The 17,826-nt window shown below is 39.5% G+C and overlaps 1 protein-coding gene across 3 annotated transcripts in view; it reads right to left on the bottom strand.

The window, feature by feature from the left end:
- Positions 1–10,448: 10,448 nt before the first annotated feature.
- The window catches only part of PEX5L (peroxisomal biogenesis factor 5 like), a 231,033-nt gene continuing 223,655 nt past the window's right edge, over positions 10,449–17,826 (bottom strand). For all 3 annotated transcript variants that reach the window (XM_075268640.1, XM_075268641.1, XM_075268642.1), the window contains 3 exons: positions 15,902–16,067; positions 14,811–14,968; positions 10,449–12,155 (listed from right to left, as the gene is read on the bottom strand). In XM_075268640.1, coding sequence (XP_075124741.1) covers positions 11,951–12,155; positions 14,811–14,968; positions 15,902–16,067 — 529 coding nt within the window. In that variant the 3' untranslated portion in view covers positions 10,449–11,950. The remainder of the gene's footprint in view (positions 12,156–14,810; positions 14,969–15,901; positions 16,068–17,826) is intronic.

The following is a 17,826-nucleotide window of genomic DNA, read 5'->3' as shown; positions in this document are numbered from 1 at the left end:
ACTACAACTCCCAGCATGCAAACTGCTCTGCTGTTCTTGGAACTCCCATAGAAGTGAATGGAGCATGTTGGGAGTTGTAGTTTCACAACAGCTGGAGAGCCGAAGGTTGCTGACACCTATTGCATGCTGCCAGAGGAAGCATGTGACAGAAGTGCAGGGATTTTATAACACATGATAATATTATAGTAATAAATATAAAAACATTAAAAAAATTAAAAATATTTGCTGCTTCACCTCCATCCAAAAATTTTATACAAAGCATTGAAAGCATCAGACATACTCTAAAAAGTCAAAACTACAAATTGCCCTGCAAGAAAGACACCTTTTACAGAAATATATGCACATTTTATTATTTTTCTATTTTTTAAAATTTTTGTAAAGGTATTAAAACATGGCAAAAATTATGTAAGTTTGATATCACCATGACTGTATGAACACATACAATATAGGTAACTTAAATTTTACTGTACAGTGAAACCTGCAAAAAAAATGTCGCTTTTCTGAATTTTTTTCTATTTTCACCTACTCTGAATTAATTTTCCAGTTTCCTGCCATACATCATAAGGCATATTATATAGTACAATTAATTAAAAATTGTCCCACAAAAAATAAGAACTAATATGGCTCTGCAACCAGAAAAAATTAAAATACAAAAAAGAAAAATGAGAAGCAACTAATATATACCGTACATTGTTTTACTAGCTATGGTAGATACCTCCAATGGATCATCTATTGCACATAGATTCCAGTGTTAATAAAAAGTATATGTTTCACAGATACATTTTTTTCTAGATGTGCAAGATTGCATTCAGTTTGTATTTGGAGAATTTGAAGTCCTTAACTCCATCCTGCTCAGTGCCGTACTATTATATTATGCTGAGCGTATAGTTTATGCTATAATAGTGCAGGCAAAGAAACCATGCTGCTACATCATTGTCGATTTCAGATGTATTACTGTATTTAGTATCAAATATATAAACTTTACTAAGACGTAATAACAGGTTCAATAGCGGAACGTACCGGAACATATCAGTTAAAGGAAAAACTATGGTATGTCAATAGACAAAATGCATTAGTAATACATTCACTGTTCATGAAGCAAACATTCATGGTTGAAGACTGATTATTTCACAGTCTGAGCCTACATGTCATAGTGTGATATAACATCTAGCGTAGAGTAGAGGGAATCTGACAAACCTTTCGAAATCGTTCTACCGTGTCCATACTAACGGAATTAAGTTTTTCACAGATCATAGACCTATTGATGCGAATTATAACCAAATTCAGATTTAGGTTGAGGCCTTACGTTGCAGAAATGCAGCTTTTTTTGTTGCACATTTTGCTGCAATTTTTTTTTTTTTTTTGGAGCCAAAGCCAGGTGTGGATTGAACAGAAGGAAAAAGTATATGCACCTCCTATATATTTTCCATTCCATTTGTTGCCATTCTTGACTTTGGCTCAAAAAAAAAAATGCAACAAAAAAGCTGGGTTTCCACAACATTGGGCCTTAGCCACAAAGGTAGCTGGTAAAGAGGTAATGGAAAGAAGATCATATCAACTGATACACAGACCATAATAACCATCACATTCATGAAGCAGGGGCGAAATGCGCATTGTGGCTGCTGGTGGAGGTCACAGTGTCTCTGCATGTAAGAGGTAAAAGTGTCTGATGTATTGTCATTTGATTCTCTGTTCCACTTTTGTGCTGCATAAAGGTTGGGTATTGGATCTATGTATTTTATGTGATTCCCTTTGGGAATAACTGCTAATATTCATTGAATTTGATGGTTATTATGGTCTGAGTATCAATTGATATGATCTTGATTCCAATACCTCTTTACCAGCTACCTTTGTGGAAGAGTTAATACTTGTTTACGTGTGTGTGTGTGTGTGTGTGTATATTGAGAGTTTGGACACGTATATACTGTTTATGTATGCATATTTATTGATGCATGCTTAGGCACCGTGACCCTGCCTCCTTTTGTAATTTGATTTTAACTAGCTTTTTTAACTTCCTTGTCAATCATAAATATTTTCATATTTTGGAATAAGACAATTGTGGTGTGTTATTTATTTATTAGTGAGACTATTACTGATTGGTTTATAAGTTGTGTGGATAGCCCAGTACCCTGGAATCTCCACCAAGGTGTCCAGAGGCTGAGATAACTAGCATGGGAGCCTCTTGACCAGCTTTTGAACTCTTCAAACCAGTCTGTCCGTGCTATCTTTTCAGTCCAGTGTGAGATGGAAAGGAGACTGGTCTGGAGCCAGGTGCTGGATATGAGTGATTTCGCTGCTTCATTCAGGTGTGTGGCTAGTTTGTTTCTCTGAGAACGGAAGTCTGGCTGAGGGAACAATAGAATGACTAGAGCTGGAGGTGACACGTCTAATCAGTTGTTGAATTTAAGACCAGTAAGGCCTTGTTCACATCTGCATCGGTAATCCATTTGGGGGATTCCACATGGTGACACCCCCCCCCCCGAATGGACTACCGAATGCATTTGCAAGCGGTGTGCAGTGAAACCACATGGACCCCATAGACTATAATGGGGTCTGTGTGCTTTCGGCATGGTCTCTGCATGAGTCATTTCAGACAGGAAAGTAGATCTTAAACTACTTTTCTGTCCGCATGTTCCATGCGGAGACCATGCAAAAAGCACACAGACCCCATTATAGTCTACCGATTGCAAATATGTCCAGTAGTCTGTTTGGGGGGGGGTCCTCATGTGGAATCCCCCGAACAAATTTCTGACGCAGATGTGAACGAGGCCTAAGGTTTGATGATGTCATAAGACCACTAAATGTGGAATGGTGTACCCCTATGGGAATGGCAGTGCCAACAAAGATCAGTCTCAGCCAGTTTGTATGAAGCCAGGCCGGGGTTCTGTACCATCTTGTGAGGGCTTTATAATGCATCTCCTGAAGTCTCACACAAGTGGAGAAGCCATGAGAGTTTTGTAGTATGGTCTTCACATCATCTGCTGACAGCGAGAGTCCCAGTTCTGCCCCCCATGAAACCAAGCAGGTTAACTTAAATTCAAAGATATCAGATGACAGAGCTGACCTACAGTGGGACAATTTCCTCATGCCCTGGGCAGTCGATACTATCAGCTCTATTTAGGGCAGGGGTCTGAGGCAAAGAAGCAGCACACCATCTTATATGATAATATTGGAGGGGAGTCAGGTTCACATTAGCCATGAGGCTTTTCAGGGAGTCAAAAGTTAGTTGTAAGTTGTTGGAAAAGAGCTCGCCTAGATGTTTTCCTCTAAGTTGTGCCCAGAAGTCTTTCTGACTTCCAACAGCACAAGGCAAATGATGTAGAAGCAACTCCACTGTATGCCAACATGTTTGACACTGTTTTACCAAGATAGCATGCTTTCTGTCCTAAATGGGTGTAAACTGTTATTTCGGCACACAGCCAGGCACAGAAGGGAAGGAGCGATATTTGATTCGACTTAACTGTCATTGCAGAAGCTCTGCAAAAGTGGCATCAAGTCCACAATCCAAACTGTCTAAATATGTGCTCCCAAAACCAAAATGACACTCCTTTCATTCTGTGCCTGACTTTGTGCCCAAACAGCAGTTTATATCTAAATATGATAAAGCACGTTATCCTGTGTACAACAGTGTCATACATGTGGGCGTAAATTGCTGTTTGAGCACACAGCAGGGTGCAGATGTGAAGGAGCACTACACGCTTTTGGAGCACAGATTTAGATTGTTGGTTTTTGGATGCCATGCTACATTTGCAGAGACCCTAAACTTGAGACTACAAAATTTACTGACACCTTCAGTGGTCTGAAGAAACAACAGGGCATCCAGAAAGTCCCATTAAAACTATATTCCAAAAGCTAAAAAGCTCAGTGCTCCTTCCATTCTGAGCCCTACTGTGTGCCCAATCAGCAGTGAACTCCCACATATACAACTTTTTTTGCACCCAGGATAACCAACTTAATAGATTTTGGAGAGCGTGTCTGTGATGACACAAAGTGGGCACAACATGTTGGGTGCTGAAATGGCATATTTAAAAAATAAAAAAATAAAATTCAATTTTCAATTTGTACCTTAATTTTTGGGAAGCATTCGTGAGTCTAAAATAATAATACCCCTTGAGAAATTATTAGAGGGGTGTAGTTTCTAAAATGGGTTACTTTTGGGGCGTTTCATTTGTACTGGTATTTCTAGTGGCTCTGCAAATGCAACATGGCACTGGAAATCTATTCCAGCATCTGCCCTCCAAAAACCAACTAGTGCCCCTTTCTATTCTGAGCCACACCCTTGCAGCAGTTGTGTAACAAAGTGTGTTGTGTTTTTCCTTCTTTAAAGGGATCCTATCACTCACACACAATTTTTTCTAGGTACCACGTCGGAATAGCCTTAAGAAAGGCTATTCTTCTCCTACCTTTCGTCGTATTCTCCGCGGCGCCGTTCGCCTACAATCCTGGTTTTTCTCGGTATGCAAATTAGCTCTCTTGCAACACTGGGGGCGGGCCCCAGTGCTCAAACAGAACTGGGGGCGTCCCCAATGCTGCAAGAGAACTCTCTCCAGCTCCTCCTCCATCTTCGTCAGCACCGTCATCTTCATCCTCTTCTTCCAGAGAGGCTTGCAATTTCTAGGCTTCGGTCCTTAGAAAGAGCAGACTGCGCATGCCCACAGGCCACGAGAAAATGGCCGCTGACAATACTGTGCAAACGGCCATTATACAAGCGTTTGGATTCCATCTGGGGGACTCTGCACGGGGACCCCCCGAAAGGAATACAGACGCAATTGCAAGCGCTGTGATGTAAAAGCACACGGACCCCATAGACTATAATGGGGTCTGTGTTCTTGTCGCACACTGACCGCATGAATCATGTGGACAGGAAAGTAGATGGTGAACACACGGAACCCATTATAGTCTATGCACTTGCGTTTGGTATTCTGTTCGGGAGGGAGAGCCCCATGTGGATCATGCAAATAGGCATAAAAGAAAGATAAATCCAGTGTATCCAGGATAAAAATGCACAGAAAAAGAAGAAAAAAACATGCAAAAGTATTGATAAATTGCCCCTAAAAATGTGGTGTAAAGCATGTACGCCAGTTTTCATTTCTGCAAATTACGCCAGAATTCTGCCACGTTGACCTTATTAGATCTTCCCCCATTATGTTTTATAGATCCAATAAAGACAGTGAACCAAATAAAGACAGTGAACCGAATAAAGATAAAAAGCAGATATTCAGTTTAGCTAGTTGTCATTTAATTGTGCATCATGGTTGGTTATATGTACAATAAATACATCATAATGCATGCTTTTGGTTAATAGATTGAAAGTACATATACAGTGTGTTAAATACATGCAACAAGGCAGTACCTGAGGTTATAATATTCTCTTATAAAATGTCCTTTTTTTTTTTTACAAATCAGATGCCTTTGACCATCAAAGGATACACTTTTAAAAATATAAATTTTTCTTTCAGTATCTTGGGTGTATAAATACCATATTGCATGGAGATTGCTAGTAGTGTCATCTTAGAAAAGTTGGGAGCAATGTGACCAAGAAATGTACCTTGTGGAAGAAACCCTATGTCTAATAATGCATACAGCCTGTGTACTGGGCTCAGACGGGATGTAGCACTGTGCCATCTGACATATTCTTGTTCTCATGGATGTGAAATATCAAAAGTTGTTTACCGATTGGCCTAAATACACATGAGAGAGAATGTTCAAGTCAGTTGCGCAATTTGTTAGAGAAATCTGCGCTTTCTTGAAATATTTCTGAGTATACGCTGGATTTATCTTCTGTTTGTGCCCCAAAACAAGGCTTTTGCAGAATGCTTGTCAGTTTGTACTTCTGCCTGTGAAAGCGGGCATGGAAGATGTGGAAGAGCAATTTGAGCAAAATTTATGCTGCAACATTGACCTTTTTTGATAAATTTTGAGCAATTGCAGACACAAAAGGTTCACGCCATTAAAATGCTGTAGAATGTAATGCAGCTAATACTCCCCCCCCCCAGTTTTATCACAATCTACAAGTAACCATCATATCCATTGCTGCTGAAGTCACCAAGCGCTTCATTGACTTGCAGAACTTTATTATACATTCTGTAATTGGCTAGCATTGCATGGACTTTATGGAATATACAATAATAAGGCCACAGTTTAGTTACCTCCATCATTTAGTACTGTTAGGAATTGATCTGAGGGCAGATCACTCTGGCAGTGAAGTCTTTCTAATGATGATGTAAAGGTTCCCCGGAAGACCAGGTAAAAAAGTCACCTACTTTGGAATGTATTAAGAGGTCCTTAAAGAGGACCTTTCACCACCTCTGACAAGTCCATCTCTTGCGCCATTTAATAGGTGTTGCTCTACTGATTCTGATAGAGTTGGAATTTCTCCTCTAGCCCACACCATTTCTGAGCAACCAATGCTGTTAGATCTGGTGGTTGATATGCTATTTAGGCTCTGTACTGTGAGGGAGGCCATGTTCGGTAGGGGAAGGCAAGGGATATGATTCTGAGCTGTGACATTAGCTGTCTCTGAATCATGCCCCCTTTCCTACTCCTGCCTGAAACTGCTCACTTGACAGACCTTAAGCAGCACATCAGTCACAAAAAAGACCTGCACTGATTGCTCATGAATGGTGGGGGCTAGAGGAAAAATACCAGGTAGAGCAGCGCCTATTAACAGATGGAAAGACTATTGGTGGTGGAAGTGTTGAATTGTCCTCTTTAAGCATTACTACATTAGATATAGTACATACAATGTGTTTATAACATACCATTATATGAAACGCTCATATTTCCAATAGAATCAGGGAGCAGTATAGTTTTGCAGGGGGCACTAACAGTCTAGTAGGTGCATGGTTTTACAATCAGAATCCATATTCCACTTCATTTTGTGCCTCAGATGTCCACAACCCTAACAGCTATGCATTCATTATATTCTTATTAGTGTATGAATAGATTTATTGCAGTTTTCTGACATAATAAAAGTATACAATATGTGCATGACGGTATAGAGCTGTCCTACAGACTTTCTGCCTTAGAATTATGACCTGGTAATAAATAATGTTTGCTGCAGATTTAGGTGCTGACCATTAAGACACTATTGATAAATTACTGACATGAGGGAGCGGGACGAATCCTGTCCCCTCCCCTAATTTCCAAATCCCCCTTATATTAGTCAATGTGGCATAGAGCTGCACCATTTCTGAATCTTTTAAACAGTTTTCCCCATAAATTTTATTTAGAAAACATTGATTTTGCTGCACCATGAGAAATAAAAGTGTTGCAAATGAGCAGAGATAAATATGAGGCTTTTGAAAGGTATTTTAGGTGCGGTACTGGAGTGGTTGTCAGCAATATCACTACTGATGTGCCTAGGATGACATCCTTATACAGGTGTCTCAGCCTCTGTAGGCTACGTGCACATTAAAGGTATGCACACAGACCCTGTTTGGAGGACCAAATGATCCCTACAGTTCTAAGGAACCATATCTTGACCCTGTAAAGTGCTGTATCCTCCCCTAGACAGGGAGAGAATACTTCTGTAATACTGCATGCCATGGAAGATGCCACATGCCTCAGTATAAAATTGAAGACTGAGGTAGAGTATAGTATGGCCCCATAGCTTACAATCCAGATCTTTGCAAGAAAAAAACTACAATATGACCCTGTGCAAAGGGTTAAAACAGAATAAAGTTATTGTAGGCGTTTACTGATCTCTCTCATGTACTATAAAGATGTTTTATTGATATGCAACCTGGAATTCCAGTTATAGGTATATTTAGCTAAAAAGTTGTCATCTCCATAACTCAGTCCCTTTAAAAATAGAGGAGCAATCACACGGGGTTATTTTAAGACAGGCAATGCAATCACAGCCGAGGAAGAAGCTAATCAAAATGAGGATGAGAAGGAGAGAGCTGTAAGACAGTGTAGGGAAGGTCTGCCGAGACATTGGATTCTGATTAGGAGAATGGAGGATCACACTTCTTATTTTATTAAAATCTACTTAGAGAAAATTTTTGTACCATAATGCTCGGTCTCAGCCTTGAACTAAATGGGGAGAAAATAATAAAAAAGTATAGTACAAAATGAACAGACTTGTTTTTCAGTGTTGTTGGAACCGTTCGGCTGCTGTAAAAATATTTTAATTTAACGGAATGTGTAAAAACATTCTTGCTGTATGCAGCATCTTAGGACTGGACTTTAATATAACTTTAAAAACTACTTCTCAGAAAAAGGGTGCGACTTAAAATGTCGCAAGATACACAAAAATGGGCCCCGATTTTGTTCTGGCTTAAAATAAGCAAACTAAACAGTGGTATAAACTTATGCTATACCGTCTACAGGTATGTCAGATTTATCATCCAGTATCAGTCACCATGATAAATATGTGCATTTTACAGACCGTCTAAATATTAGTAAATCTGGACCATTGTGATCGACTAGAAGGTGGGGTTGTCACTAGAGATGAGCGAGTAGTACTCGATCGAGTAGGTATTCGATCGAATACTACGGTATTTGAAATACTCGTATTCGATCGAGTACCACTCGCTATTCGAATGGAAAAGTTCGATGCAGAATGAGCATTGATTGGCCGAATGCTATACAGTCGGCCAATCAACGCTGATTCTTCTCCTACCTTTAGAAGTCTTCTCCGTGCAGCTTCCCTGCGGCGTTTTCCCACTCTTCATTCACTCTGCCAGGCATCGGGCCTGGGCAGAGCCGACTGCGCATGTCCACTTGTAGTGTGGGCATGCGCAGTCGGCTCTGCCCAGGCCCGGTGGCTGGCAGAGTGAATTCAGAGCCAGAAGACGCCGCGGGGATGCTGCACGGAGAAGACTGCTCGGAGGATCCAGCCCGACCCTCACTCGTGGACTTGGTAAGTATAATTTGATCAAACGTTGCCTACCCCTGAAACGAGCATTTTCCCCCCATAGACTATAATAGGGTTCGATATTCAATTTGAGTAGTCGAATATTGAGGGGCTACTCGAAATGAATATCGAATCTCGAACATTTTACTGTTCGCTCATCTCTAGTTGTTACTAAACAAAATGAGCCAGAATTTTGTCACAAACTGTGACAAAAATTTAAATATGCATTTTAGATACTAGATTAGACCTACCTTGATATGGGGACCTCCTTTTTGTTCATTATGTTGGAGAGGTTTTGTAAGGAACATAAAATATTCTTCTACTTTAATAGAGTTATGACAGGTTTAACAGAATCATCAATGTAACCGTTCATTGCGTTTCTGTTTTTTTTACAGCAACAGCAAAACTACAGTATTGTGATCAGCCCTGATCTCAGCCTGACATATCTAGTGGGATACACCAAATTTATTATGTCCCATTTCCATTGTATCTAAACTTGGACCAATTTTTAATGAACTCATAGGTTCATGAAATTTAGAATAGTATTAATAATCAACTATCACCTCCGGTTCACATCAGCGTTCAGGTTTCCGTTTGGAGATTCCTCTTGGTGACCCCCCGAACAGAAACCTATATTCATTTAAAAGTGGTTACCTAAGAAACCACACAGGCCCCATAGACTATAATGAGGTCCATGTGGTTTCCACTCCGTTTCCCCAAAAAACATGCAAATAGGTTTCTGTTCGGGGGGTTCCCTAAGCGGACTCTTGGAACAGAAAACCAAACTCTGATGTGAAGCAGACCTTACTTTGAGTTTCACTATTCTTGATGTCCTAAATGTTGTCTTTTATGTAGCCATGACACTTCTGTAAACAGAGCCTTGGATAATTTTCTCCAAAGAGAAAACATTTGTGATATGACAGTTGTGCAAGTTTCATGCAACTCACTCAATGGTAACAAAGTAACGCTGGGTTCCCACTAGCGCTGCTGTTCGCCCTGGGGTGTCCACTGTAAACCCTGGGGAAATCAGACAGCAGACAGCTTGCAAGCGGTTGGCTTTGAAACCCATTCATTTGAATGGGTTTTAAAGGATGACTGTCTGTGTATGTTTTCAGCCTCTCCACCTGGAAACCGAAGAGGCTGAAAATGCACACAGGCAGTCACCTTTAAAACCCATTCAAATGAATGGGTTTCAAAGCCAACCACTTGCAAGCTGTCTGCTGTCTGGTTTCCCCAGGGTTTACAGCGGACACCGGGGCGAACAGCAGCGGCAGTGTGAATGCCGCTTAACTTACCCTTAACTTGTCTCTTATAAAGTTACATAAAAATGTAATGTTTCAATGAATTCATATAGGGTTAGGTATGGGGTTATTTTGTGTTTAACAAGGGATTATATTGCCTTCTATAATTTGCAAATGGTTGAATTGCAGGTACAATGGATTTAATCTGAACTGAAATACAATATTACATGGTCACAGTTCCCTGTACCTTCCAACGTACTTTCTACTCCCCTCTCTCTTATAGATACTGTATATTGTAAATGAAAATGACTAGCACAGTGGAAAATGTAAAAAAAAAAAAAGCTCAACAGTTATAATTTTTGTTAACAAAAACAAGAATAGATGTCAATAGAAGGGGACAGACAAGTGTGCACGTAACCTAGACTGGATGTGTAACTATGGGGCCATGTTTACAGCATTAAACCATATTCAGAAATGTTAGCTCTGTCTGAGATATGAAATACCTTTCCATTTCTAACATATTAGCATGCACACTACACGCTATTTAAAGAAGCATTCCCATTGCTAATTTCATATAATCGAAGTTAAAAATAAGCAACAAATATTTTGCAAAATAGATATTTATAATATAATGCAAATAGAATTATCATGTAATATAAATATAAGTAGAACTATTTTTTCGATCACAAGATTTTTGAACTTTATAAGGCCCTATATCATGAAAATACTGGAATGCTATTGGTTTATTACATAATATCATAACGGATACTTAGCAGTAGTTTAGGCATCCTTTGGTCCTACGGTAGAATTAAATAGCAAGTTCCAGCTTGCCATGCTAATCTCAGGTTACCATTGGTTGACGTGGAATTCTGGAGAACCATAAACTGCCTAATTCAAGTCAGTATGAAGACGTTTTTATAGCATTCCTTTCTATTTTCTACACTTTGTACCCCAGAGTACATAAAATTGGTGGAACTAAATGTCTACAAAATAAGTATATTTGGTCCTATCTGCCATATTGGCCAGACTTTTCAATTCTTCATTACTACTCAATGCAAAAAACATTGCATAAATAAATCATAGACTAAAGTGCAAACGTACAGTCACAACAGGCATGTTATAGCCTCAGTCAGTGCAACTTCCTGATTGTGTAGATAAAGTAAAGTCAATATCAAATTTGGCAGTTGGCTATACCTGCGGACAATACGACTGATATATCTGATAACAAAGGCAACTACGTCATTCTGGCAGCACCCTCCGCTGCACATGATATTCCTGTAGGTTTATTGGGACATGCATTGGATCGTATAGGTTATTTTTCTTGGAAGGCGCAACCCTAAATTTACCTCCTATCGGGTTATGCAAAACAGTACTAATAAAACTACATCATATCTACTAACATGTTTAAAGATCATACAGGCTGTGAACGATATATAGATCCTCATGCACTGATCCGAAGTTCTTCCATGTTCTGCAGGTGGTCGCAGTGCTAGTTTATATAGAAAGCACCTTCAAAACATTGACATCCAATAATGAATGAAGAAGAACAGCAGGTAACTGTAACAAATGCCAGAAAATGCAATAGGTCCCCTGTATACCAGTCATTTACTAGAAGAATATTTCTATGTAAATATTCATTAGTCGAAAGATATATCTTTTCAAATTGTTCATAAAGTAGGATACATGTACAACTTATTGTGCTTTTTGTGTCAGATATAACCCAGCAAGCTTTGGGGAAAAAGCCAAGTTATCATCCGGTGGAAGTATTGAATATCATGCTCAGCTGTATACACTGAGCATTACTTTCTTAGTAAAAAAAAAAGACTGTTCTTGAGGCCCAGCCACATTTTCAAGATTCTATATTAAATGCCCTTAGGAGGACATCCAAGTCTCCCACGTTGGCGGCATGAAAAAGTTCTGGTTGGTCCATCATGGATAATGCTATCCTGAGTGCAGCCCAAATGTTGCCTGAGATTACAGGATGCTGAACTTGCTGATGAGTTCTACTTTTCCTCTGCAGAGTCAGAGCTGTCAAGAAGTTGCTAACAGCCTCTCTAAAAAGCAAAGATATACATTATAAGCCATACAGCATGAAGTAAAATCACATTGTAATAAATCTATAAAGTAGTCATCATGCTAAACATAATCTATTTCAATGTGATATCCTTTAGTGTGCAGAAATACAATCATAATGAACTGTAGTCATGGGATAGTATTCAGTCAGAGGTGATGGATGAAAATCCCAATGGACATTGTTAAACTGTTTGTGATGTGTTTATACTGTTTTGTGCCACTGTGTATATAGTTGTATTTCTTAACCAGTATTGGGAGATCTGAGATATTGGTAAAATCCATTCGGCAAGTCCTAGAGGGGGGGAGAATACAGAGTCTTCCAACTTCCATAGAGGAAGGTTGCTAGAATGTGGATCTAGAGCTGAACTACTGCAACTGCCTTGCAGCCCTGAGTTGAAATCAAAAACTGTTAGGGTAAGTTCACACAGGTTTTTTTTGGATCGGAACCTGAGGCGGATCCAAAAACCGGGTAGCCGCAACTGAAAGCCAGTGCACTGCACCGACATTGAACCACGCACTCTGCTCCAGATTAGGACCAATGAATGGGCTTAGTCCGGAGGAGGGAGTGTCTTCAGGTCGAATCACGAGGTGACTCAGCCTGAAGAATGAGCACCTCGCTTATTTTTTGTGGGAGCCGGAAGAAATGGCTCCCGGAAAAAATACCTGAGCGACCTGGGAGCTGTCTTTTTGGTCAGGGTTTCGAGGCGAATATGGCCTCAAAACCCTGACCAAAAAAAACTCAGTGTGAACTTATCCTCACCCCTCTTTCACATCTGTGTTGTTAGTCTGTTCGGGGGAGTCTGCATGGGGATCCCCCCCGAATGGAATAGCAAACACAACTGTGAGTGCTGTGCAGTAAAAGCACAGGGATCCCCATAGATTATAATGGGGTCCGTGTGCTTGCTGCCAGATCTCCGCACAGAATATGCGGACAGGAAAGTAGTTCATTAGTTCATTATAGTCTATGGGGTCCGTGTGCTTTCACTGCACAGCGCTTGTAATTGCGTTTGATATTCTGTTCAGGGGGTCCCCATGCGGAATCCCCCGAACAGATTACCAAACACAGATATGAATGAAGGGTAAGACAGAGAGAGGGTGAGAGAGAGAGAGAGAGAGAGAGAGAGAGAGAGAGAGAGAGAGAGAGTTTCATTTCTTCGACACAATGGAAATTCCAACCCCCATCTGGCTCCAGAGCACTGAAGACCATTAGGCCATGCGCCAAGGGAACAACTACCACCACTGTCAGGTACAACTCAGACCCCCGTTAACTCTGTGCATCTTTTGTTTTAAGTAATACTACTCCCAGCCTCTGTGTTTATTCCAATGGGTTGCTGCAGGTCCACTGGAATCACTACCACACACGAAACTCTTTTCCTACTAATGTTGCAGACTGTAGTTTTCACAAACCATCAATGTGTGAGACTGCAGGTAAGCCTACATAGGTATTAGTTCTCTTGTACAAAAGTTCAATTACCATTGTATCTCTTTTCTATTACAAGGGATAAGCTGTTATCACCAACGGATTGATTATATACTACTATAAAATCCTTTTATCGACATTCTTTGAAACTTCTCACTAGCAAATAGAAGAAGGATCTTTCTATAATACACCCATTAGCCTTACTTAAAGAAAACTTGTTACTTGGATTTTCCAAACTAAAACTCTACAGTCATAACATTGTGAAAACACATGGTGTAAGCAACAAACTTATATTCAATATGGAAATTGCCCCAATTAGTCATCTGCATGGAACGTTTATGTGAGTAGTCACAGCTTCCTTGCTGGAGTCATGCCTACTGAAGCGTGATTCATATTCCAAAGATGGTTGTTGTATTTAGAAGTGTCCCTTTAATTATTGCTTGCTATAGTGGGTCTTCATGTAGTGAAGCTTAGTGTACCAGGTCTAGATACATCTTTGCACTAAGCATGCTCTAGGAACTTGGAGATGAAGGAACTGATTTAAGGTGAGGGTTCCTTCAGTCAGCTTTCTCCACCTTCCCACTGCCTCTAAATGGCCCGTTACTGGAGACAATCTTTACCCTCCCCACCTCTAGATGGGAACTACTTTTTAGGATATGTGATGTCTGTGGTATGGAACACCTGACTGCCTCAGTTAACAATAAGCCACATCAATATTAAGGAACCATAGGAAAGAACCATATGGGACCCATAGGATTAATTGTAATCTCCACATCTTCCACCAATGTTCAGAGAATGTTTGACCTTGTCAGTTCTCACTTGTTTTATTCCTCTTCATGCTCTTTCCTCTTTGTGCCTTTGTCTTGCCTCCCCTTTGACTCCCCACTCATAGTGCATTTAGTTGTGGTGCACCACATTGGTTTCTATCCAATTGTGTCCCGCATTGACAGGGTTAGAGAAGTTGTGTTGACCACACCAATGTTAAATCATGTTGTTTTAGGTTTTGTTTTTTCATGCTTATGTATGAAACATTTCTAATAAATCTATATTTAGAAACAAAAATTATGGGTGAGATTGGATGAATGAGGTTATAGAGATGGGTCTGGTGGGTCTTGGTTAGGAACAAGTAGTGAAAGTTATGGTGAAGAAATCTTCATCACACTGGGATCTAAATACAGTATATCAAGTTCTATGTTTTACTCTTGGCAATGCTAACCTGTAAGCTCCAAGGTTAATACAGCTTATTCCTAAATTGTATCTGCATCTAATGAAACCTGGTTGTATTTCCAGAGCTTTTGTATAGGCTTCTACAGCTTCTTCACTTCGATCTCCATTTGCTAATGTTGCACCTAGACGGTTCCATAATGAATAGTCCTGCCAAGAAATAAGAAAAAATAAAAACACAGACATAAATCATGTAATATTGTGGTATTAATTTTAGGATGAATTGATGAAAAATGCTTTATGGTGCTGTTTGATGGAAAAATACAATATATCAAATACACTTACATTCAAATATCAATAAACTCTATAGAGTACACACAAAGTGTCCGTATTGATATTAGGACTACATCAATGAGGACCGGTTATGTGTACTGCTGTAGGGTTTATTGATATTATACTATCTAGGCATTAACCCCTGATGAATATTATCTATCTATCTATCTATCTATCTATCTATCTATCTATCTATCTATCTATCTATCTATCTATCTATCCATCCATCCATCCATCCATCTATCTATCTATCTATATATTTTTTCTTTGAGTTTGTTTCACTGTTCAATATATAGGGAAAACACTTGTGATTCCACAATCAAAATATTAAAATTAACAGGTTAATTTTATTTCATTTGTGCGATTCTACAACATGGGAGCTTAAGCCTAAGGTTGAAGCCACAAATCAGAAAAACTGTGCATTTTATTGCAAATTTTGTGTAATTTTTTTTATTTTTTTGAGCTAAAGCCAAGAGGCTTCGAAAGGAACGGGAATTATGAAGTGAGCACTTATACTTCTCTCTTCTGCTAAATCCACTCCTGGCTTTGGCTAAACAAAAACACAGCTTTTCCACAATGTGCAGCCTCAACCTAAAGACGTTCTTTGGAAATTGGGTGAATAATCAGAGAAAAACAGCAGAATGGGTTTTACTTATGGGGGTTTAACTGTAAAAATATAATGGCAGCCAGTGCTATCTTTTGTGTAAACCTCAGAGAACCTCATTAAGCAATAACAACGTCATAGCCAACTTAAATTGTGAAAAATAGTCATGCCATTGCCAATTTTTGAAATTCTTAGAAACTGCTTACATCTGGTCGGACCATTAAGGCAGAGTTGAAAGCATCCACAGCTCTATCAAACTCTCCACTAAGGTTGAATAAGACTCCCAGTCCTGTCTGCAAATCAGGATCTATTAAATCACCATTCTGATGTGCTGCGTCCAAGTACAGTTCCTTCACCTCTTCCAGAGACGTACTGAAATAAAAAAAAGTTTTAGGTTTAATGAATTATCACCTTAGACAACGGCAAATTCAGGCTATGTTCACATCTGTAACATAATCTCTATTGGGGACTCCATCACAGTGTCCACCTGAAAATTGGAGGAAAAAAAAGTCCTGCACTAAGGACCCAATTATAGTCAATGGTGTCGTATGGACTCCATGTGTTACCACTATTTTAGCAGCCCACCTCTCCATTGTACTTTTGTCTGACAAGAACAATTGACAGACAAGGCTAGTGTGAACCGAGTGTTAGTCTGTTACTGCAAAGCAATGCATTATGCAAAACCTAGTTTATAATAATCAATGCAGTTCATTCTGATCAACAATTCTACATTGTTAAAAAATAGACCCCAAAAAGACCTCATATAATAAAAATGTCTAATAATATAGAAATGATAGCTGATGATACACAATCTTTTCACTTCACAAGTGTTCTAATTTGAGGGATGGTGTTTAGTAGCTTAGTGGCCTCCATACTTCTCTACTATCTGTGATAAAAGACTTTTTTACAATAGTACTGCAAGATTTCTACCAAACTGTTTCCCCAATCACAATGATTGTATCATGTAACAGTATCTGAAAGATTATCTGGCAGACAACTCCATTGTAAGAGATAGTAAGGTTTCATTTTAGTAAGATCATAACAGATGAGTAAAAATTAAAACTACAAAATAAACGTACCAATTCATTATAATTATCATGCAAAGGGTTAATCAGAGAACGGCAGATCTAATGTAGAATAAATGGAGGATAAACAGGCTTAAAACCATAGAACTGCAAAAGAAATATCGTGGCCTTGATGCTTTTGGTGTTGCCATATGGTCTTCCAAATGGGACCATAGCCGCTTTCAGTGTTCAGTGTTCCTTTGGTTCTTTTACTTAAGTACACAGATTATGTCCAGCCAATTTGTCATTACTGACTACAAGTTAACATCAAAGTACACATCACAGTAATGAGAAATATTTGATGTTTCCTTTACTTAAATGGGGTCTGCCACAAAATATCAGAACCCCAATACTCTTGAGAATGGGGGTGTTTTACCCCTGCTGGAAAAAGTTACCAAACTCCAGTGGACCAAGACGCATATCAACTCCCTCTTACTTGAAAGGGAGTATTGGCAATAGCTGAATACTGTACTTTGCCTATCTCTGACACTCCTACTAAAGTGAATGGGAGCAGGGGCAAGTCTCCATCCACCAGAGGGTTCAGCTGCTTGTCCTATGGCTTTTCCCAGTGGTGGTAAAACAACCTTGTTCTCAGGATCATTGGGGGCCTCAGAGATAATACCACCACGATTAGCTATTTATTCTTTATCCCATGGTATAACCATGTTTTTGGTTGTTGCAGAAATGTAGTGGGAAAAAAATGCTGCATTTTACCAGCACAGTACCAGCAAAGTGAATGAGATTTTATCTCATCCACTCATTGCAGGGAAAAAAATCTTGCCGTAAAGCCGCATGCATCACAGTATGTTCATTTTTAGCTGTGGAATTGCAAGTGCTGGCATATGATTTAATAGGGGACTGAAAAACGCAGAAGAAACTGCGCAATGTGTTTTATTAGCTGAGTTTGGCTACGTGGGGCTTTACCCCGAATTATCAAACAATCATAGTCAGATGTAATCTTCAATCTGCTACATGATGAACACAATCCCCGTAGCAGTGAAGTGGTTTCAAGTATTCATACAGCATGCTCTCAGGTTTTCAGCTTAGTGAACACATTCCCTAAAGCT

This window comes from Leptodactylus fuscus, chromosome 3 (genome assembly GCF_031893055.1).
Source record: "Leptodactylus fuscus isolate aLepFus1 chromosome 3, aLepFus1.hap2, whole genome shotgun sequence".
In the NCBI taxonomy this organism is placed as follows: domain Eukaryota; kingdom Metazoa; phylum Chordata; class Amphibia; order Anura; family Leptodactylidae; genus Leptodactylus; species Leptodactylus fuscus.
Note: the sequence above shows the minus strand (reverse complement) of the source record. Positions and strands in the feature narration are given on the sequence as shown.